The following is a 22,952-nucleotide window of genomic DNA, read 5'->3' as shown; positions in this document are numbered from 1 at the left end:
AATTATCTTAATGTTAATTTATGCCATCCATAAACATATCACCAATTTTTAGGTCTTCATTTGTGTCCCTTTTAATGTTTTGTGTTTTTTAAGCTAGAAAGTTTTAGCTGTTGTAGTATTTTTACTTCTTCTGAGATCTGTAATCCAGTATATTTTCCTTTTTCTTTCTCATCTACACCTTTATTTGATATAATACACATAAAGTGTACAAATCGTAATTGTATTCCATAACTAATTTTCACAAAGTAAACCCACCTTTTTAAGAACCACCCAAATCAAAAAACAAAACCAGAACATTAGAAGGAACACCTGCCTACATTTCCAGTCACTATCCATTCCTCTTCCCATTCTACAGTAACCACTGTCCTGATTTCTATTTAGTTTATTTTTGAACTTTATAAAATTGAAATCATTCAGTGTATATTTAAGTCTGGCTTCATTTGGTCAACACTGTCTTTGTGAGATTCATCCATTCTGTTGTATATAGTTGAGTTTGTTTATTCTCATTACTGTGTAGTATTACATTACATGAATATACCACAAATTATCCTTTCTGCTGTTGGATGTTTGGGTTGTTTCCAATTTGGGGCTACTAAGAATAGTGCTGCTATGAACATTCTTATAAATATCTTTGGTGAACAAATATATGTATTTCTGTTGGGTATATGATTAGAAGTGTTCAATTGTAGAATTTGCCTAAAACCAGCTTTAGTTTGCTTATAGTCAGCCTTAGTAGGTACTGGCAAACAGTTTTCCAAAATGGTTGTACCAAATTATAGTCTCACTAGTAGCATATATGAAAGTTCCAGTTGTTTCACATCCTTTTCAGCATTTGCTTTTTTCCTCTTTTGCATTTTAGCCATTTTGATGGGTGTGTAGTGATGTCACTGGTTTTAGTTTGTTTGTCACTGGTCTTAAGTTGAGCACCTTTTGTAAGTTTATTCACCATTTTGATATCTTCTTTCATTAAGTACCTATTTAAATCTTTTGCCCATTTTTTTGTTGTTGGATTATCTTGTCTCATTCATCTGTAGGACTTCTTTGTATAGTCTGGAAATGAATCCTTTATTAATATACGTATTGCAAATATCTTCTGGTCATTGCCTTTTTTTTTCATTCTCTTACTGGTGGCTTTTGATGAACAGAGTTTTTTTTTTTTTTAAGATTTTATTTATTTATTTGACAGAGAGAGACATAGCGAGAGCAGGAACACAAGCAGGGCGAGTGGGAGAGGGAGAAGCAGGCTTCCCGCGGAGCAGGGAGCCCGATGTGGGGCTCGATCCCAGGACCCTGGGATCATGACCTGAGCGGAAGGCAGACGCTTAACGACTGAGCCACCCAGGCGCCCCTGAACAGAGGTTCTTAATTTTAATTTGGTCCATGTATCTTTTTTTTTCTTTATGGATAGCATTTTTTATGTGTTATTTAAGAAGTACTTACCTACCTCAAGGTTACGAAGCAATTCTCTTTTTTTAGAAGCTTTATTGTTTTGCTTTTCACATTTGGATTTACTATCCATTGTGTGTGTGTCTATAGGGTGTGAAATGGGGATCAAAATTCTATATTGTGTGAGTGTCCAATTATATATTTATTAAAGCTTTACTTTTTTTTTTACAAAGGTCTAATGCATTCATGTGTTGTGTTAGTTCCTAGATGCTTTAATTTTTTTATTGCTATTTTTAACTTTTTTTTTTTCCTATTTTATGCTTGGTTATTGATGTGTAGGGGAATGACAAGTGATTTTTTTTTTTTTTTTTAGTAAGTTCATCTTTACCTACCTGACAAAAACTTGTGATATATAGGCATACCTCAGAGATATTTCAGGTTTGGTTACCAACAATCCACAATAAAGGAAATATCTCAGTAAAGTGAATCAGGTTAATTTTTTGGTTTCCTAGTGCATATAGAAGTTATGTTTACACTACACTGTAGTCTTATTAAGTGTACAGTAGTGTTATTTATTTATTTGTTTGTTTGTTTATAAGTAGGCTTCACACCCAGTGTGGAGCCCAACACAGGGCTTGAGCTTATGACCCTGAGATCAAGAGTTGGACGCTTAACCGACTGAGCCATCCAGGCACCATAGTGTTATGCCTTTAAAAGTACATACCTTAGGGCTCCTGAGTGGCTCAGTTGGTTAAGCGACTGCCTTCGGCTCAGGTCATGATCCTGGAGTCCCAGGATCGAGTCCTACATCAGACTCCCTGCTCAGCAGGGAGTCTGCTTCTCCCTCGGACCCTACCCCCTCTCATGCTCTCTCTCTATCTCATTCTCTCTCTCAAATAAATAAATAAAATCTTTAAAAAAAATTTTAAAAGTACATACCTTAATTTTAAAAAAACTTTGTGCTAAAAAATGCTAACCACCTGAGCTTTCAGCAAGTTGTAATCACTGATCACAGAACACCATAACAAATATAACAATGATGAAAAGGTTTGAGATATTGTGAGGATTACCAAAATGTAACAGAGATACAAAGTGAGCAAATGCTATTGAGAAAATGGTGCCGATGGATTTACTTCATGCAAGGTTGACACAAATTCAGTTTATAAAAGCACATTGAAGCAAGGCACAATAAAACAAGGTGTCCTGTAATCAAAATGCTTTTAATAAGTGTACTTGATGGTTAAAAATATTTTATTAAAATTAGGGCAACAAAAATTTTGCTTTTGTGGTTACTAGTTTATAATAGTTCTAGATACCAGATCTAAGAGAATCTGGGTCTTAAATTTTTTTTAAAGATTTTTTTATTGATTCATTTGAGACACAGATACAGAGAGAGAGCATAAGCAGGGGGAGAGGCAGAGGGAGAGGGAGAAGCGGGCTCCCCACTGAGCCAGGAGCCCAATGTGGGGCTCGACCTGAGCCAAAGACAGACACCTATAATCGTCTTGAGCCACCCAGGCACCCCAGGTCTTAAATTTTTTTAATCAAATATTATGAAACTGGAATTCAGCTGTATCTCCCAGAGCAAAGAACTTGGCAGTTAGAGGCTTTTTAACAGGGTACCTACAGTTTTTCCTAGACATTTTCTAGTACTTTTCATAAAGGCTGTGTTCAAAACAGTGTATCTCCTCTTCACATGTACTTTTTAGAAACTATTATTTTGTAACATTGTTCTTATTCAGAAGTGCTTTTTCAGTAAAAAGTTTTGCATGCTGGCTATTAACCAAAAGGAAACTGTCTGGATACCAACCTATAGCAAGTTAACTTCTTATGGGGGGGAACCTTAAGGCAATCTGTTATTACTTGTAGAAACAATAAAGATTTGTCTAGAAAAAGCTCAGAGAGAGTTAGCTTACTTCTAGTTAAAGTGGTAAATTTCCCATGGGTTCTATGTTTTAAAATAAGTTGTAAGATGTAAAGTTTCCTTTTGCCGTTGAACAGTTGTATGATATGCCTTTAATATGTTCAAGGGTAGTAGTAGAACTGCCCAGGGAAGCTTCTGAGAAAGACAATTGAGGAATTATTTTATTCTCTGATCCTGATATAGCGGAGTTTATCAAGCTGGAGGCTGCAAATCCTTCAGTTCTTTCAGGAAAATACAGTGGACAATAAAAATGTGCCACTTAGGGGCACCTGGGTGGCTCAGTTGATAGGGAGTCTGCCTTCAGCTCAGGTCATGATCCTGGGGTCCTGGGATTGAGCCCTGCATCAGGCTACTTGCTCAGCAGGGAGCCTGCTTCTCCCTCTCTCACTCCCCTGCTTGTGTTCCCTCTCTTGCTGTGTCTCTCTCTCTCAAATAAATAAATAAAATCTTAAAAACAAACAAAATGTGCCACTTAAAGGAGGCAGTTATAATACATAAACATTTGGTGATGAAATATGTCATGATTTTCTTTTCTTTATTAGTCTGGGACCAGAGTCAGAAATGTAATGATCAGGGGTGCCTGGGTGGCTCAGTTGGTTAAGCATCTGGCTTCAGCTCAGGTCATAGGGTCCCAGAAGGATCCCTATGCCTCTGCCCCTCCCCCTTGCTCATGTGTGCGTGCTGTCTCCCGTAAATAAATAAAATCTGGGGAAAAAAAAGCATCTGCCTTCGGCTCAGATCATGATCTCAGGATTCTGGGATTGAGCCCCAGGAGCCTGCTTCTCCCTCTCGCTCTGCACCCCAACTTGTGCTCTCTCTTTTGCGCGTTCTATCTCAAATAAATTAAAAAAAAAAGGAAGAAAGAAGGTTTTCTTTGGTCTTAGTCTTGTGTACCACATTTTACTGTGGCTAATGCTTTAAAACACTTGGAATTGGTTTTATAATGCTTTAAAATCATTGGTTCTTTAAGGGTTTTTTGAGGGCTGTATCCCCTTTTGAAAATTTTTTGAAAGCTATGGACCCTTGCTTGCTTCAGAAAAATACATATCTACACATAAGACAGTTTTGTGGGCAGTTTTCAGGAGATTCACAGACCCTCTGAAAACCACATACCTCAGAGTAAGAACTGTTAACTACACATTACATTGGTATTTTTGGCTGTAACTCATTGTCAAAAGAGCTCTGTGGCTGAAGATTATGGTATATACCTTCACTGGTGGCAAATGTTACCTCAACTCAAATGGACATGCTCCTCTTTCTTCTACATCGATTTTTTTTACCTATGTACATTTTTATTAAAAATGCAGAGGTTTATAAAGAAGGCTTATTTCTGTATGTCTTATGTAACTATTGCTTTAGTGTGTCCAGTTTAAGTATTAAGTTTCCAGATGAAACCATCTTTTTATTGATAGTGTTCAAAACAGTGCAATGCCTAGTAAATGGTGTATGATATTTCATATTATATTCCTGAGTCTTCATATGATGTGTGCAACCAAAAAAAGCGATAACAGAAATCAGCTGATCTAAGTGTGTATAATCTTCTTCCAGAAATTATTTTTCATGGATGTGACATATTTCAAACCTGTAAGGAAGCCAGGTATTTTTGATGTTTTGATACTGAAGTTTCTGTTCAACTTTGCTGTGCCTCTTAATACAAACCTGGCAATCCTGATCAGCCATACTGGGTTTACAACTTATTTTCTGTTTCTGAAATAGTTATGTGTGTGGAAAGATTTAATTGGTAGGATTACTTAAAAATAATACTCAAAAACTGCCAGAGTGAAAAGTTTCCTTTCAGGGCCATTTTGTAAGTAGTTTGTATCAGCTAAGGAACTCCTTAGTTATCTCCTCCCTTTGCTCTTAATTTATTTCTTTCTAAGCATATAATGAGCATCTTTTTTTTTTTTTTTAAAGATTTTATATATTTATTTGACAGAGGGAGACAACAGTGAGAGAGGGAACACAAGCAGGGGGAGTGGGAGAGAGAGAAGCAGACTCCCTGCTGAGCAGGGAGCCCGATGCGGGCCTCGATCCGGGGACTCCAGGATCATGACCTGAGCCGAAGGCAGTCGCTTAACCAACTGAGCCACCCAGGCGCCCTAAGCTGCCATATTCTGAGAGGGCCTTGGAGAAGGCCCCCATGGCTAGGCTCTGAGAGTTGCCCTCTGCTGACAACCAGCAAGAAAATGGGGACCAAATTCTGCCAACGAGAGGTAGCTTGGAAGACACTAATCAGCTCATAGCATAGAGGAAAGCACACTTATTATCAGTACAGTAACTTCTCTTTTGTAGTTATAGTACCTGGAATTGTGGAAAATAGCTAGAGGTTTATCAGTTTAACCCCAAAGTTTTAGCAGAACTCATCAATGCTAACTCTTATGCTGGTTCTGTTCATCATTGTACTGGAGGTACAAGACTGCAATCAGAACAGAAGGGGAAATAAAAGATATTCAGATGTGAAGGAAGAAGTAAACTTTGCAGGTGACATGATTGTGTTTGTAGAAAATCCTAAGGAATCTATCCTTGTCCCCCCCCTGCCAAAAAATGCAGTAAGATTAGCAAGGTTGTAGGGGACGAAGTCAGTACGCAAAAATCAATAGCATTTCTACACACTAAAATTTAAAACGGGAAATTGAAATTTAAAAAGACATTATTTGCAATAGCATTACAATCATGAAATTATTAGAGAAATATATTTACATATATATACATATATATACGAAAAACTAGTTCCATAAAAACTATAAAACAAGGGCGCCTGGTGGCTCGGTCAGTTAAGCGGCTGCCTTCAGCTCAGGTCATAATCCTGGAGTCCCAGGATCGAGCCCCGCTTCGGGCTCCCTGCTCAGCGGGATGTCTACCTCGTCCTCTGCCCCTCACCTCACTTGTGTTCTCTCATTCTGTCAAAAACACCAAAAAACTAAAACATTCCTGAGAAATTTAAAAAGATGAAATAAATGGAAAGACATACCATGCTTATGGATCAAAAGACTAAATGTTATTAGAGCTCAAGTTGCCCCAAATTGATCTAAGATTCATTGCATTCCCTTCTAGACTCAGCAGGATTTTGTAGAACTTGCCAAACTGACTTGAAAATTTGTATGGAAATGCAAAGGATGTGGGATAGCCAAACAACTTTGAAAAAGAACTAAGAAGACTTAAACACTATCTGGTTTTAAAATTTAATTGTAAATTTATGGGGCACCTGGGTGGCTCAGTCGGTTAAGTGTCCAACTCCTGATCTCAGCTGAGGTCTTGATCTCAGGGTCATGAGTTCAAACCCCATGTTGGGCTCCACACTGGGTATGGTGCCTACTCAAAAAAAAAAATTATTGGGCGCCTGGGTGGCTCAGATGGTTAAGCGTCTGCCTTCGGCTCAGGTCATGATCCCAGGGTCCTGGGATCGAGTCCCGCATCGGGCTCCCTGCTCCTTGGGAGCCTGCTTCTCCCTCTGCTTCTCTCTCTCTCTCTCATGAATAAATAAATAAAATCTTTAAAAAAAATTATTTAACTATAAATCTACAGTAACTAGGGTAGTGTAGTATTGGTATAAGATGAGACAGATCCATGGTACAGAATAGAAAGTACACAAATAGATTACCACATTTTTTTTGGTCAATTGGTTTCCACAAAGCTACTCAGATAATTCAATATGAAAAGGGAAGTCTCTCACTTCTAGTGGGCATTTTACACCAAAAACTGCCGGAATTTTCTCCCTCTAGTCCCCTTCGGTGTGTCAGAGAAAAACCAAAATAGTATAGATTCTTCTTATCAACTAGAGAAGGAAACAAATAAATGCTGTTTATCTTTTGTGGACCTGTTCAACTGACCTGGATATAGAGTAACAGGATTGTAACATTACTTAATCTGGGAAAGCAATAATGAAGAAATCTAAAGCAGAGAAAATTTAGCTCTAGTAGTTGGGGAAAATGCCCCCAAAACCCCACAATTTCAATAAATTCATATTTTTTTGTTTCCCAAACCTAATAAATAATAAGTGGCTTTAAAAGAAGGGTGTTATTTTTACTGTTGTTAATATATGCAAGGCATTGTGCTAAGGAGCTTTATATAAGATTATACACACACACATATATATAATTCCTCACAATAATCCTATGAGATACAGTACTCAAGCTCATGTCACAGACCATGAAACTGAAACTTAGAGAATTATGGAACTTGTTCAAAGTCACATAGTGGTAAAGTCAATATTTGAACACTGACTACAGAATATTCTTTTAACAATTAGGCTGTAGGTGTTACAGATAAGAGCTAAAGGACTTTAATGGGAGCGCCCCAAAGTTAGCTAGACTAGTTGGAGAAGACCACATGATAGATGAGGCTTGAATAAGCCCTAAAGTATAAATAATATTTATTTAAGCAAAGGGGAGATCAGAGTTAAATAAGAGCAGGGAAATAGAATAAGTGATATCTTAAAGTTGAGACATCATATGTTCAGGAAATTGTAAGGATATAACAAATTTGAGATTAGTGGAACATGAATTGAAAAAGCCAGATGGTCTTCAATGCCAGTTTAGAGAGTTGGTACTTTATTCTATAGGTATGAGAGAGCTAACATCAGTTTTACTTTTTTAGGATTTTATCTATTAGAGCACAAGCAGGGGGGAGCGGCAGGCAGAGGGAGAGGGAGAAGCAGGCTCCCTGCCAAGCAAGGAGCCCAATGCAGGACTTGATCCCAGGACCCTGGGATCATGACCTGAGCCGAAGGCAGACACCTAACCAACTGAGCCATCCAGGCACCCTAACATCAGTTTTGAACAGGGGATAAGATGGATGACATTGGTATTTAAGAATATTTCATTCATGGGCATTGTGTAAAATGCATTCAGAGAGAGGGTGATTTGGGAGTTAAGGTGGTCTGGGCAGGAATGAAGAAAAGCTGAACAAAATAGTGTGGGTTGCAATGGATATATGAAATACTTTGAAGTGGGTTTGGTTGACTAAATGGGAATGAGAGAAAGGAAGCCATTATTATTTGAATTTCAAACCTTTACTAGAAATAGGGAGTTGTGGGGTGCCTGGGTGGCTTAGTTGGTTAAGCATCCAACTCTTGATCTCAGCTCAGGTCTTGATCTCAGGGTTGTGAGTTCAAGCCCTGTGTTGGGTTCCATCCTGGGCATGGAACCTACTTAAAAAAAAAAAAAAGAAAAAGAAATGAGTTGTTTGGGAAAGAGAATATTTGAGAAAGAACATAATAAAGATTGATTTTCGTTATGTTTAGAAAGTATAGTGAACTATAGTTTGAAACTATAATGAAAAATTCAAGAAGAGGTATTCTGTGGGGAGGTAGAGATAAGGGATTAGAGTTTAAAAGTTTGAGAATAGAGATTAAGATTTGTATGTACTCAGCATAAGCAAACTGAAACGTAAGCCAGTACCAGTTCACCAAGAGAAAAAAGCATATATGCAGATCAGAGAATGTTGCTCAGTATCTGCTAGAGTGTTAGAGGAAGAAGGTAAGCCAGCAAAGGAGAGAAGCGGCAGTCGTCCGGAGCTGGGAAATACTACTCTGTGCTCGTCTTCCTCTTCTGTGTATTGGGAATCCTCTGTACCTCTCCACAGTAATTTGAGTGTATTTTTCTTGCCTTGTTCATACCTCATTACTGTCTCTAAACCAACATGTCTAGATTTTCTATATACTTACCTCCCTTGCTTTATAATCATTTTTTAGGCTTTTTCAAAACTGACTAGTTCTAAATTCGATAGTAAGATATTTTCAAGGCCCTGAGTCCAAAGCTATATCTAATTTCAGTAGCTTGTCAGGAGAATAAAACTAGGGGCGCCTGGGTGGCTCAGTCGTTAAGCGTCTGCCTTAGGCTCAGGTCATGATCCCAGGGTCCTGGGATCCAGCCCTGCATCGGGCTCTCTGCTCGGCGGGAAGCCTGCTCTTCCCTCTCCCACTCCCCCGCTTGTGTTCCCTCTCTCGCTCTGTCAAATAAATAAAATCTTAAAAACAAAAAAAGAATAAAACTAGTGTCTCACCAGAATTTTAGCTACTCACCAGGAGACCCAGTCTCTAAAAATATATAAATACATTTATTTTGAAGCGTGAGTTAATTCTGAATATTTTCTAAGTGAATAACAGAATTCTTGTGGGTGGGGGGAGTACAAGGGAAAGTTGGAGGAAGAAAGTTCCAGAAAGCCAGAGAGAGAAAACAGATGTACTTTAAAATCATTGATCATGAAAGACAATATAAAATATTTGTTGCATATTATAAGTTTCAGCCTATGCTGAAGCTAAGGCTGCTAGAATTGATAGGAAGGAGAAATGGATCTCTCTTTTGAGTACCCAGAAGTCTAAGCGACTGCCATTCTTTTGTGTCTGAAAACGTACATATCGGGGCACCTGGATGGCTCAGTTGGTTGTGTCTGACTTCGTGATCTTGGGGTCCTGGGATCGAGCCCCACATCTGGCTCCATGCTCAGTGGGGAGACTGCTTCTTCCTATGCGTCTCCCTCTCCCCACTCATGCTCTCTCTGTGTCTCTCTCTCTTAAATAAAAAGAAAAAAAAAACGTACATATCTAAAGTACTGTGAAAAGGAAGCATTTTTGTATGATAACATAAAATCCTGACTTTAAAAAAATGTCTAAATACAATCTTTCAATTTTTTCAGAGGAGACGCGAAAACGAGGCTTATTTCAATGGCTTGAGTCTCTTCAGATTGATAACACCACCTCTCCAGACCTGCAGCTCACTGTTGGAGCCGTGATTGTGGAGGAAATGAGAGCAGCCATAGAGAAGGAGACGGGTTTTCAGTGTTCAGCTGGAATTTCACACAATAAGGTGAACATGTACTTTCCTAAGAAGCAATCTGAAAAATCTGCAGAAAATGCTTATCTATATAGTTGTATCCAAAATATTTCCTTAATGACTGAACTATCTATAGAAAGGAGGTTAATGTTAATCTTTGAATTTTATATACAAATCTATTTCACTTGCTGAATATCCTAGTATTATCTCACTATCTTTGTGGTATTGCCTGAGTATTTTAGGCTTTTGCCTATTCCCTCTTTTCTAATGAGGAATAAGAAAGATGGAATAATAAAATTTTATTAATTTGGACCACTATTTTGATTTAGGGAATACAGACAATTGTCAATAATCCAGGGGCAGAATAACTGGTTTTCTTATTAAAGTACAGTCAGGGTCTGGGATCTTCGTCCCCTTCTGACTAGGCTCAATAATTGGGCAGTGGCTGATTATTCCTGGTTACTGCCTTTTCCCTCTTCCTCCAATTGCCAAACTATCCCACAGAGTTTTAGAATATTTTTCTGATTGGGTGAAGGGAGGGGAAACCAAAGTCCCACTGTAGTAATTTACATGAGACTAAATATTGCCTAGTAGAAGTTCCAGAGAATTTCTCCAGTGAATTTAAAGGATGATTTTATACTTTTCCTACCAATTATAATTTGTGAAATGATACCACTGAAGCACCTTATTCTTTCAAAAGAGTTCTCAAGGGCGCCTGGGTGGCTCAGTTGGTTAAGCAACTGCCTTTGGCTCAGGTCATGATCCTGGAGTCCCGAGATCGAGTCCCACATCGGGCTCCCTGCTCGGCAGGGAGTCTGCTTCTCCCTCGGACCCTCCCCCCTCTCATGCTCTCTATCTCATTCTCTCTCTCAAATAAATAAAATCTTTAAAAAAAAAAGAATTCTCAAGGATTTAAGTTTTGTTTTTTTTTTTTTAATTTTGAAGCCTTGTTTCTAGCATAAGATGTTTGCTATTGGAGGGTGGTTTTGAGTCCAATCTCGTATGACAGAAACTTAAATTATGGTAAACTGTGTTAAATCCAGGACTCAAAATGGACTAACCATTAATCAAGAAATATAAATAATAAATGGAGTAGGGTAAAACAGGTTGGTTTCAGCATTTTTATATGGACACGCTAAGAAATGCATCTTATAGAAGTTTCTTCTGCAGCTTCTCTGGGCTTTTTACCCTCTTGAAGTGGGAGAACCTTAAGGAATAGATGGGGATGGAAAAAATGACTAAAGGAAAACTGAGAATAGAAGATGTGGAAAGAATAATGAGGATGCTGATAATGGGTCATAGTTTCCACTGAGGATGTTGTGGGATACCAAGGTTTAGAGATGTCTTGAGTTTCTGGTTTTGTTTTTGGTTTTAATGTGGAAACCATTAGTTACAGCCCTTAAGCTGTGCCTGGTTTGTGTGTGTGTGTGTGTTAATATTCACGAACTCTCTGTGGGGGTGAGGTTGTCAGTAATGAAGTTTTTATGCTTTCCATGCTCCAGGTCCTGGCAAAACTGGCCTGTGGACTAAACAAGCCCAACCACCAGACCCTGGTCTCACATGGGTCAGTCCCACAGCTCTTCAGCCAAATGCCTATTAGCAAAATGTAAGTATTCAGGGAGTACCTTCAATTTCACTCATATACTTTGTGAGGGCACTCTCTGGTTTTTTCTGTTCCTTATGAAAGACTAGAGCCAGGAAAAGTAGGTAGCCAGGAAAGAAGAAGGGAGATAACACAGGAGATTTTGAAAAACACAGACTTTTTTCCCTAATGAAACTTCAATTCTGGATTATCTGTGGAAATTACTTAATCCTGAATTTTAAAAATGAACTGGTTTTTAGCTGTATATTTAATTTCCCTCTAGCCTTTTTATTCATGTCTGTTACTAAATAACAAAACAAATAGAAATTTTACTTCCTATTTTTCTTCTAATATGATATCAAGGTGTTCAGGGCTGCTGAACTGCTCCCAAACTAGGTATGAGAGAAAAAGCCAAATAAAATGAATAACTAGGCTATGCATACCAATGTGGGTCCTTGGCAAGGGTGTATAATATTGTGGAAGGGACAAGATGTTAACAGTTGAAAGCAACAGTGAAAGTGCTATCAAGACTGTACATGAGTGAAACGCCTGGGTGGCTCAGTTAGTTAAGCATCTGCCTTCGGCTCAGGTCATGATTCCAGCCCCACATCTAGCCCACATGGGGCTGCCTGCTCAGCTGGGGGAGGGGGGCTGCTTCTCCCTCTCCCTCTGCCAGTCCTCCCCTCCCCCGGCTTGTACTCTCTGGCTCTCTCTATTAGTGTCAAATAAATAAATAAAATCTTAAAAAAAAAAAAAAGGACTGTACATGAGTAGTTGCTAAATGAGTTGTATGGGTAGTTACCAGAGTCCATAGAAGAGAAATCTGAGGATTTATGAAAAAGACAAGAGATTTTGTTTTGTCAGATGAGAATTGATGAGCAATTCTGATTTCAATAATGTTTTGAACACAAAGAGGGGAAAAGTATAAGGTATTTTCAGTGAGCTGGGACATAAACTAGTTTAACCGGACCAAAATGAAGAAGATAGGTGCTAGAAATAGGACTGAAAAGGTAGGTTGAGGACAGATTATAGGAAGCCTCAAAGGCCAAGCTTAAGAATTATTATTATATTCTTTTTTTTTTTTTTAAGATTTTATTTGACAGAGAAAGAGAGAGCACAAGCAGGGGGAGTGGCAGGTAGAGGGAGAAGCAGGCCTCCCCACTGAGCAGAGAGCCCAACTCCGGGCTCAATCCCAGGACCCTGGGATCAGGACCTGAGCCAAAGGCAGACGCTTAACTGGCTCAATCACCCAGGTGCCCCTGGGGTTAGAATTTTAATCCCTCAATGGGACAGTAGATCCTGTACAATTGGAAGTTTTATATACAGTTGACTTGAAAACTAATCAACGACTTTATATATTTTTTTAAAGATTTTATTTATTTATTTGACAGAGAGAGACACAGTGAGAGAGGGAACACAGCAGGGGGAGTGGGAGAGGGAGAAGCAGGCTTCCTGTGGAGCAGGGAGCCTGATGCGGGGCTCGATCCCAGGACCCTGGGATCATGACCTGAGCCGAAGGCAGACGCTTAACGACTGAGCCACCCAGGTGCCCCTAATCAACGACTTTAACCTTTTGTTTATGCTATTGTTAATCTTCCCAGGTCCTAACTCCCAGAGTATTTGAATTTCCAGAATCATTCAGTCTTATACTAGAAAATTAATAGTTTACAGGACTGACCAATATGTGCTCTGATTTTCCCTGAATCCTCTGGAGAGCTATTTACACAAGCAAAATTTCTTATGTCTGCTGCTAACCAGATATTTATGATGTGACCTATAAATTCTTTATCTCTTTTGTTAGCCGTAATCTTGGAGGAAAGCTAGGTGCCTCTGTCATCGAAATCCTGGGGGTGGAATACATGGGTGAACTGACTCAGTTCACTGAATCCCAGCTCCAGAGTCATTTTGGGCAGAAGAATGGGTAAGTGATTCCTAATACTTTTCAATCATAACCTTTATGGAGATGCTAAATTCAAATATGGACAAAAGCATCCAGTAAAATTTAGACCTATCTTTAAGTTAACATTTGTTCCTCGAGGTAATATCACTGGTCCTTTTGCTTTAAAATATTAAATCACTGTGGCCTGTCAGTCTAGAGTAGTTTTTCATTTACCTAAATAGGTTGATAGGCTTGGGTATATACATCATTTTTGTGTGCTAAAATGCTGACAATTCCCTTAAAATCTTTGTAAGTAAGTACCAAAAAACTTGGGGATATGAATCAGTGGTTTGCTCGGTACTTTTCCAAAAATACAAATGATGACTTGACTTTAAAAAAGCATAACCAAGTGTTCCTCTCCTTGGCAATATATTGCACTAGAATTCTTTGGGAAGGGCAAGGATTCTGTCAGAGGTGAAGTATACTTAATTTTGGACATATTTTTCCTTTTCCATGAAGGAGATAAAAGGGTAGCGCAATGTAGGTATTTTATTTTAACAAAAATAAGCATTTGCTTTCACCTTAAAGTTTTTTTGCTGCTTTTATTAGATCTTGGCTATATGCCATGTGCCGTGGGATTGAACATGAACCAGTTAAACCCAGGAAACTACCTAAAACCATTGGCTGCGGCAAGAACTTCCCAGGAAAGACGGCCCTGGCTACTCGCGAACAGGTAGGCAGGCATTCTTGATGAGAACATTGCCTCTTTTACAGGGATTAGTGGGTAGGTTTTGGCAACTGCAGAAAGTTTAATAATTTAGATGGGACCTTTCGGTTGTAAAGTATGAAGGTCTTTTTTTGTGTGTGTTGAAAATGGAGCTTGATTTATTTTTTCCACCCAAAAAGAAATAAAATGGAACTAACTGAAGTTTGAAATGGAATTACTCAGTTTTTGAGTAGTGGTAACTTGGAAGGCCTGGGATATTATGCCCCAAGTTTGTATGTGTTCTTTTTTCTCAGAGCTGAAACATGCCTGAAGTTCACCTGATGGCATGCCAGCTGGAAAAGAAAATGAAAATCTTGAGCTAGGGCAGGTCAGAAAATTTCTATGATCTGGTGATCCCTTGGTTATGGGGGAGATTTTATTGTACAGTTATATTTGTGGGAGAACTGAACAAATCCTCCATCTAGTACTATAACAAACCTAGAATTTTTAAATGAAAGATTAAAGTCTCAACACTTTTTTAGGTACAATGGTGGCTTTTGCAATTAGCCCATGAACTAGAGGAGAGACTAACCAAGGACCGAGATGATGTAAGATTTTCTTTCTTTATTCTTGGGGTGAGCTTTGGGATTTAATTACCAGTTGTTAATTACCTGGAGAAGTAGAGACAAAGATACAAAAAGATACCAGACTAGGACATTTTTTTTTTAATATATATATTTTTAAATTTGACAGAGAGAGATACAGCGAGAGAGGGAACACAAGCAGGGGGAGTGGGAGAGGGAGAAGCAGGCTTCCTGCCGAGCAGGGAGCCCGATGTGGGGCTCGATCCCAGAACCCTGGGATCATGACCTGAGCCGAAGGCAGACGCTTGACGACTGAGCCACTCAGGCGCCCCTAGACTAGGAAATTTTAAGAAATCTTTTATCTTCTTCCACAGAACTCCCATAAAACTCAACATGATCTTTGAAAGCCTAGAACTGTGAACATACGACTACCTCATCCCCCTCATTACTATTTGCCTCTACTCTTTTGTATATTTCTTATCTAACCCCTCCTGCAATCCTGAATATACAGCGGATCTTCATCAGAATACAGAGCCATTAAAAAGGGCATTCAGGGATTAGACTGTAAATTATTGCAACTTAAATATAGTCCAAGTGACAGAGAATTACTGGCAGTTTTAGAGATAGAGTATGAAGTCAAAGATTTGACATCTGATGATTAGTTTATCCTTTCCTTAAAAAAAAAAAAAAAGCTTTATTGGGGTGCCTGAGTGGCTCATTCAATTAAGCATCTGCGTTCGGCTCAGGTCATGATCCTGGGGTCCTGGGATCGAGCCCCTTCTCCCTCTCCATCTCTCTTGTTCTCTCTCTCAAATAAGTAAATTAAAAAAAATCTTTAAAAAATAGCTTTATTGGTATATATTTTACATACCATAAAATTCACCCATTTACAGTATACAGCTCGTAGTTTGAACTTAGTATATTCCAGAAGTGTTTCAACCATTCCATAATCAAGAACATTTCTAGGCAACCGCTAGTGTGCTTTGTTTTCATAGACTTACTATTCTGGACATTCCCTGTAAGTGGACTAAAGCAGTATGTGGCCTTTTGGCTGGCTTCAAATCTTTTGGTTAACATAATAGTTTCAAGACTCACTCATAGTGTAACATGTATCAGTATCTTTTTTCCTTTTATGAATGAATAATATTTTATTGTATGGATATGCCATATTTTGTTTATCCATTCATCAGTGAATGGATATTTGAGTTGTTTCCACTTTTTGGCTATTATGAACAGTGTTGCTATGAACATCAATGTACGGATATTTGTGTAGACATGTTTCCTTTCTCTTGGGTGTGTGCCTAGGATTAGAATTGCTGGTTCACATGGTAACTATATTTAGCATTTTGAAGAACTACCAGACTGTTGCTGTACTGTGTTACATTCCCAGCAATGTAAAAAGGGTTTAATTTCACTATATCCTTGTTACTGTCTTTTTCTTATTTTAACATACTAGTGGATAAGGTTTTCAGGTGCTTGTTGGCCATTTTCTTATCTTCTTTGGAGAAATTTGTCAAGATCCTTTGCCCATTTTTGAAGTGGTTTATTTGTGTCTTCATCATTGAGTTTTTAGAGTTCTATATTCTGGGGTCTAAGTCCCTTGTCAGACAAATCATTTGCAAATATTTTCTTCCATTCTGAGGGTTTTTTCACTTTCCTGATGGTATTGTTTGGTATGTTCTCTCGTGTTTCCACATATAGGAGTCCTACAAGTCAGCTGTACACTGTCAGAAATCACCCACAACCACCTGTTTGCCCCTTGTTAGCTGAATTGGTGGTGGTGAACGTTTGTTCTTTGGTGGGCCACATAAAGAGGGAGAGGATCCCAGTTGTTACGGGCCTCCTTGCCTTTGCTCACTAGGTGTCGCTCTGTTCTCATTTATCTTTATAAGGCTTCATAAGGCTTCAAAAGCCTTCAAGTGGGGCTTTTCTTCCCACTTTGTATCTAATGCAACACAGTAGGGATCCCTGGAAATTTATGTCTTTAAGCTTAAAAGGACTTTATGCCAAAAGTAATTCTGGACGTATAAGATCCTTGTCATATCACTGTCTAAAGTATTAATTAAGCGTGATTTTTTCCAAACCATTCTGTCACCCTGGTTCTTAATTTCCTCTTACACAGTTCAGTATATAGAATCCAGATGCTCACAAGAACTTTAGTTCTGGTCTCAATCCTTTTATACCCACAGAATGACAGGGTGGCCACCCAGTTGGCTGTGAGCATTCGTGTACAAGGAGACAGACGTCTCAGCAGCGTGCGCCGCTGCTGTGCCCTTACCCGCTATGACGCTCACAAGATGAGCCACGACGCGTTTGCCGTCATCAGGAACTGTAACACTTCAGGGATCAAAACTGACTGGTGAGTTGAATTCTAGCTTGTTTTCTCAGAAGACACTTGTACCCTAACTTGGTCTAAACTTCGTGGGTATATAGCTTTCTAGTTGGGGCAGGTTCTTGGTGACTCTTGCTAGTAGGACCTACCCTGGAGAGGAACGGCAGAACACAACAGAAACACCAGAACTAAGGCAGCTCAACTAGAGCTTCTGTGCCGACATCTGGTGCATTCCAGTTCTCCGGGGTGGGTTCCAGGGGCAAAGTAAACCAATATTAGCCCTACCTTTGCTGCACTCAGAGGGAACAACCTATTGCATGTGTGAGTATGGAACTCAAGTTTCAAGGATACACTTGGGAACTTCTCTCTCAACACTTGATTGTTCATCTTAAAACTATCTTCCTTGATAATGAAAGCGACCTATATTTATTGATAATCTCAATCTAACATCCCAACTCAATTACAAGCTCCACTGGCATAATACCAAATGTCATATTAAATTTCACTTCATTTGGTAATGAAAAATAACCAAATATATCATTGGAACGTGTTTATTTATTGCTCAGATATTAATGATTTTCAGTATTGGAATCCTTTATTTAACATAGCCTGTTACATTGAAAAAAGTATTTCTATTCACAATGCAAATATAATTATGTGAGAAACAAATTTGTTGTTTAGGGCGCCTGGGTGGCTCAGTTGGTTAAGCGACTGCCTTCAGCTCAGGTCATGATCCTGGAGTCCCGGGATCGAGTCCCACATCGCGCTCCTTGCTCAGCAGGGAGTCTGCTTCTCCCTCTGACCCTCTTCCCTCTCGTGCTCTCTCTCATTCTCTCTCAAATAAATAAATAAAATCTTTAAAAAAGAAATTAAAAAAACAAATTGGTTGTTTACTTATAGATCTATACTGGATTATAAAAAATAAAAGTTTAACCTGAAACTAATGTGATATTGTGTCAACTAAATATTCATTGAACACCTAAGTTATTGCTTATCTAACTCTGTGGATCCTACTGTATGTGCAGACCTACAATATGATGGGGTCTCTAAAGCTGGAATCTTTTGTTCTTTGTGTGGAATATTTTATTTAACTTTTACTTCCTGGTATATGTGTTTATTTTCACATATTGAACAGTTTCACTGAACTAAAAGATAAATATGATACTGTGTTCATATGAAACCTTATAAGTTGACAGACTCTAATATTTACAGGAGTGTGAAATCTGTTGACAGGGAAGCATCAAAATGATCTGATTATAAGTGTCCAAAAGCATGAAACCAGGGGATAGTGAGATACTGTCATAACAGTTTTAAAACAGCATTTACTCTTTACCTCATTGAGAGACTAATCTGTATATAAAAGCATGTTTTATCTTCTGAAATTCAACTAATGTGAAAATTATTTGAGTAATTAGACATAATGAGTAACTCTATGGCAGGCATTTCTTGAAATGTTTCTGAGACTAGGTTAGGTAATTCCAGTTGTGGGATTTCATTCTCTAGAAATTCGAGTTGAAAGTCTGTCAGAATGAGGGTTATAACAGTGGTGCCCTCTTTAAAAACAGAATGGGTAACAGGATTTTATCAAGAGAATTCCCAATCTAAATATTCTAAAGCTTTTTTGTTGACCTGACTAAAATTTCTTGCCTCAATCCTAAATTATAACTGTTCTTATGTATCTTCTGATATACCTTATGAATACCTAGCTGTCAGGGGACCCATTTTATATATGTCTGACCTGGTTAGATGTTCACCAAGTCAGCAGTTCTCAAGATGTGGTCCTAAGCCAGCAACATCAGCATCACCTAGGAACTTGTTAGGAAGGCATATTCTCTGCCTATTCCAGGTCTACTGAATCTGTACTAATCTGATGCCCTAATATTTAAGAACACTGCAGTAATAGTTTCCTCTTGTGGCAGAATCATAATCCCAAGTCATTTACAAACTACGTATATGACCTAGTGCTAATCTTGTTCCTTTACTTTCTATACAGGTCCCCTCCCCTCACAATGCTCTTCCTCTGTGCTACCAAATTCTCTGCCCCTGCCCCTTCATCTTGCACAGACATCACCACCTTCTTGAGCAACGACCCAAGTTCTCTGCCAAAGGTGCCAGTTACCAGTCCAGAAGCTAAGACCCAGGGATGTGGCCCAGCAGTGACAGCCACTAAGAAAGCAACCACTTCTCTGGAATCATTCTTCCAAAAAGCTGCAGAAAAGCAGAAAGTCAAAGAAGCTTCACTGTCATCTCTTACTGCCACTACCCAGGCCCCCATGAGCAATTCACCATCCAAGCCCTCCTTACCTTTCCAAACCAGTCGTATTACGGGAACTGAGCCCTTCTTTAAGCTGAAGAGTCTACTTCTAACACAGAAACAGCCTAATAATCCTTCAGTTTTCTTCACTCCACAAAATCCACAGTCCAGCTGTAAAGAGTTAACAAACTGTCTTCCAGCGGAGTGTCCAGACTGCACCCCTGTCTGTCAAGCAGCATTGAAGCTAGGATCCTCTAAAACAACTCCTACAGAGATAGATTTGGCCCAGAACAGCCCAAGCAGGCTTGCTTCTTTAACTTCCAGCTCTGCTCTGGAGGTGGCTCAGAAATCAACTACTACCCCAATTCCTATGGCAGCTGAGGACCAAGTGCCCTGTGAGAAGTGTGGCTCTCTGGTACCTGTATGGGAGATGCCAGAACATATGGACTATCATTTTGCATTGGAGTTGCAGAAATCCTTTTTGCAGCCCCACTCCTCAAACTCACAGGCTGTTCCTGCCAGTTCTCCTCAAAGCAAAAGAAATCCCAAGAGCCCTTCAGCCTCCAGTAATAAACGCCCTAGGCCTGAGGGCATGCAGACATTGGAATCATTTTTTAAGCCATTAACACACTAGTGCTGCCCTCAGGCTTGTTGCAGGGTTTTAATAGTTTACCTGTAAACTAGGAGGTGGAAATATGCTCACTTCGCAAGGAAATCTGTAACTTTATGAAATTTTTAGTAAGAGAAATAATCCAGTTAGATGCGGAGTTGAAACTCCCATCTCTTCACATGCATGGATCCCAATTCCATTGCCGACAGAGATGTAAAAACTAACTTATCTTGCAGATTATCACTGCTTTGAGTTTTTTAAGATTTTATTTATTAGAGAGAATGAGAGAGAGAGAGAGCATGAGAGCAGGGAGGGTCAGAGGGAGAAGCAGACTCCCCGCTGAGCAGGGAGCCTGATGTGGGACCCAATCCTGAGACTCCAGGATCATGATCTGAGCCGAAGGCAGTCACTTAACCAACTGAGCCACCCAGGCACCCCTGCTTTGAGTTTTTAATCATCAGAGTTTAGGGAGGCGGTGTCAGAGTACAAATGTGTGGGCCTCGAAGCCTAGGAGAGGCACTTTCCTCAACTGATAAACCTTACAGATTATGGGAGATTAAGGACAGTGTATTTAAAGTGCGTGGCTTAAAGATGGCACAAAATAGGAACTAAGAAAAAAAACGTTTTTTTTTTGAAATTTTCCCCAAGCTTTGTGACGGGGGCAGTTCAGGTAATGCTTTGACCAAAATGTGAGGTTTGAGAACATGAGGTGAAGACCTGAAACCCTAAAGTGATAACTAGTTTAGGGTAGGGCTCTGTACACAGAAGCTACTCAATAAATACTGCATTTCATACAAGTAAATCCTGTTATGGCCACAGTTTTAGCCACTGGCCCTTCTACCTCTTGCATTTGGTCTAGTGTAGAATGAGATTGTTAATGGACCAGTTCAGGAACTCTGTTTAGATTGGGTAAGTCATGCTCAGAACTAGATCATCTCTAGAATCTTCCTAGGCTGAGTGTGATTTTGAAGAACAGCAGCATCAGGGTCATCAGGGAACTTGTTAGAAATTGTCTTAGCCTTGGGGCGCCTGGGTGGCTCAATCGTTAGGCGTCTGCCTTCGGCTCAGGTCGCAATCCCAGCTGGGGTGCTGGGGTGCTGGGGTCCTGGGATCGAGCCCCGCATTGGGCTCCCTGCTCTGCGGGAAGCCTGCTTCTCGCTCTCCCACTCCCCCTGCTTGTGTTCCCTCTCTCGCTGTCTCTGTCGAATAAATAAAATCTTTAAAAAAAAAAAAAAAGTCCCAGCCTTACCCCCATTCCTACTGAATCAGAATCTGTATTTTAACAGGATTCTCCAGGGTGTTTGAGAAATACTGATCTAGAAGATGCCGTGGCCAGCCAGGTTTGTAGAGGGCAATGACATTTACTTAAACCCTAAAGTACAAACTTAAGAGGTAGTGCTTGGCTTTCAGGGTCACTGGCATGTTCCTCTCTTCCCTTCTGATGTCTGAATATTTAGCTTAGGGTTTATTGTAGCTTTCTGCACTTGTCCGTGTTTATAGTACTGTGTTCTTAATCTGCATTCTTCTATGTGGAAAATCAGCTTTTTTGATATGGGAAACCTTGTGTTACACAGAGAACTCAACTGAAGATGAATTGAACTAGGTGGTGTTGGGGGAAGTGAGTAGAAGAATGGTGTACGTATCCCTCCTCTCATACATAATACACAAACCAACTGCTTTTCAAACTTATTTATAAATTGTGGGGTCTGTATTTGGTTTGAAGAAGGGGGCAGCATTTGAAGAATGCTGAGTGTAGCAGAAAATTACTTCTTCATTCAAAAATATTTTCCTCTTGTAGCAGTTGAATACCGTGTACCTGGCCCTTTCCTACTAGTAGATTTGTAGTTTCTTGAGGGCAAGAATTCTTCACAGTGCCTTGCACATAATAGGTGCTTGAGATTCACTGGATGAAACATATGTAGTAAATAATTTTAGATGGATTACTGGAACTGGGAGTAAAAATGTACATGCCACTGGTGTGGTGCTAGGGGGGCTGCTTTATACATCTTTCTATCCTCCTAAATGTTCCATTAATGTATCAAGGTATAACTCACTGGTTCCTGAAGATGTCTTACTAAATACTGGTATCATGGGACACCTGCGTGGCTCAGTCGGTAAAAGCGCCTGCCTTCAGCTCAGGTCATGATCCCTCAGTCCTGGGATCGAGTCTCGCCTGCTGCTCTCTCTGCCTGCCCCCCGCCCCCAACTTGTGTGTGCTCTCTGACAAATAAATGAATAAAATCTTTAAAAAAATAAGTACTGAGATAATTTTCTAAAATTTCCTTTCTTAATCCAGTGAAAAGTAAAAAAAAAAAAAAAAAAACCAAAAACCTAAAATGAAGCAATACTCTCCTTCGGTTACTATACAGATTAAGTGGAACAAATTTGAACACTTTGATTGGAAAGAGTCATATAGAAAAGCAATGTGGTAGAAACTCTGGTTTCATTGGACTTCTAGAGGCCAAGACGGGGGGAATGGGTAACTAGTCACGACAATACCAGCAGCACGCCTTCTGTTTTCTTGGAAATGCCAACCCTGCCCCAGCATACTGACAGTTAGCCTGTGGAGGGGACAGCAGACGGACATGCAAAAGTCAGTGTTGGGTGAAAAGCTATAGTACCTTTTTGCTGAATACAACCTACTCTCATGGCTGTTTATCAGCAACGGCACAGAAGGAAGTAAAGAGCTCTTAGTCCCCAACACAGGAGGAAGGGGAAGTTCTTCAACCACAGGCTTCTACAGTAGCAAGTTAAGCCAGTGACATTTTTTTAAAAACAGCAGAGCTTGGATAGTTAGAGAAGCTACTACTTTAAAACCCTGGAGATGGGGGCGCCTGGGTGGCTCAGTCGGTTCAGCTTCCCACTCTTGATTTCAGCTCACGTCATCATCTTGGGGTCTTGAGATCAAGCCCTGTGTCAGGC

General features: G+C 39.6%; 1 protein-coding gene across 2 annotated transcripts in view; it reads left to right on the top strand.

The window, feature by feature from the left end:
- Positions 1-22,262, top strand: part of POLH (DNA polymerase eta) — a 36,964-nt gene extending 14,702 nt beyond the window's left edge. Inside the window, exons 2-8 of one of the 2 annotated variants that reach the window (XM_027601000.1) lie at positions 9,947-10,116; positions 11,586-11,689; positions 13,467-13,586; positions 14,154-14,277; positions 14,793-14,858; positions 17,024-17,193; positions 19,160-22,262. In XM_027601000.1, the coding sequence (XP_027456801.1) occupies positions 9,947-10,116; positions 11,586-11,689; positions 13,467-13,586; positions 14,154-14,277; positions 14,793-14,858; positions 17,024-17,193; positions 19,160-20,054 (1,649 nt within the window). In that variant the 3' untranslated portion in view covers positions 20,055-22,262. The remainder of the gene's footprint in view (positions 1-9,946; positions 10,117-11,585; positions 11,690-13,466; positions 13,587-14,153; positions 14,278-14,792; positions 14,859-17,023; positions 17,194-19,159) is intronic. The other variant, XM_027600999.1, reaches the window with a different exon arrangement.
- Positions 22,263-22,952: the final 690 nt, after the last annotated feature.

The sequence above is a fragment of the Zalophus californianus genome, chromosome 7, assembly GCF_009762305.2.
Source record: "Zalophus californianus isolate mZalCal1 chromosome 7, mZalCal1.pri.v2, whole genome shotgun sequence".
Lineage (NCBI taxonomy): Eukaryota > Metazoa > Chordata > Mammalia > Carnivora > Otariidae > Zalophus > Zalophus californianus.
Note: the sequence above shows the minus strand (reverse complement) of the source record. Positions and strands in the feature narration are given on the sequence as shown.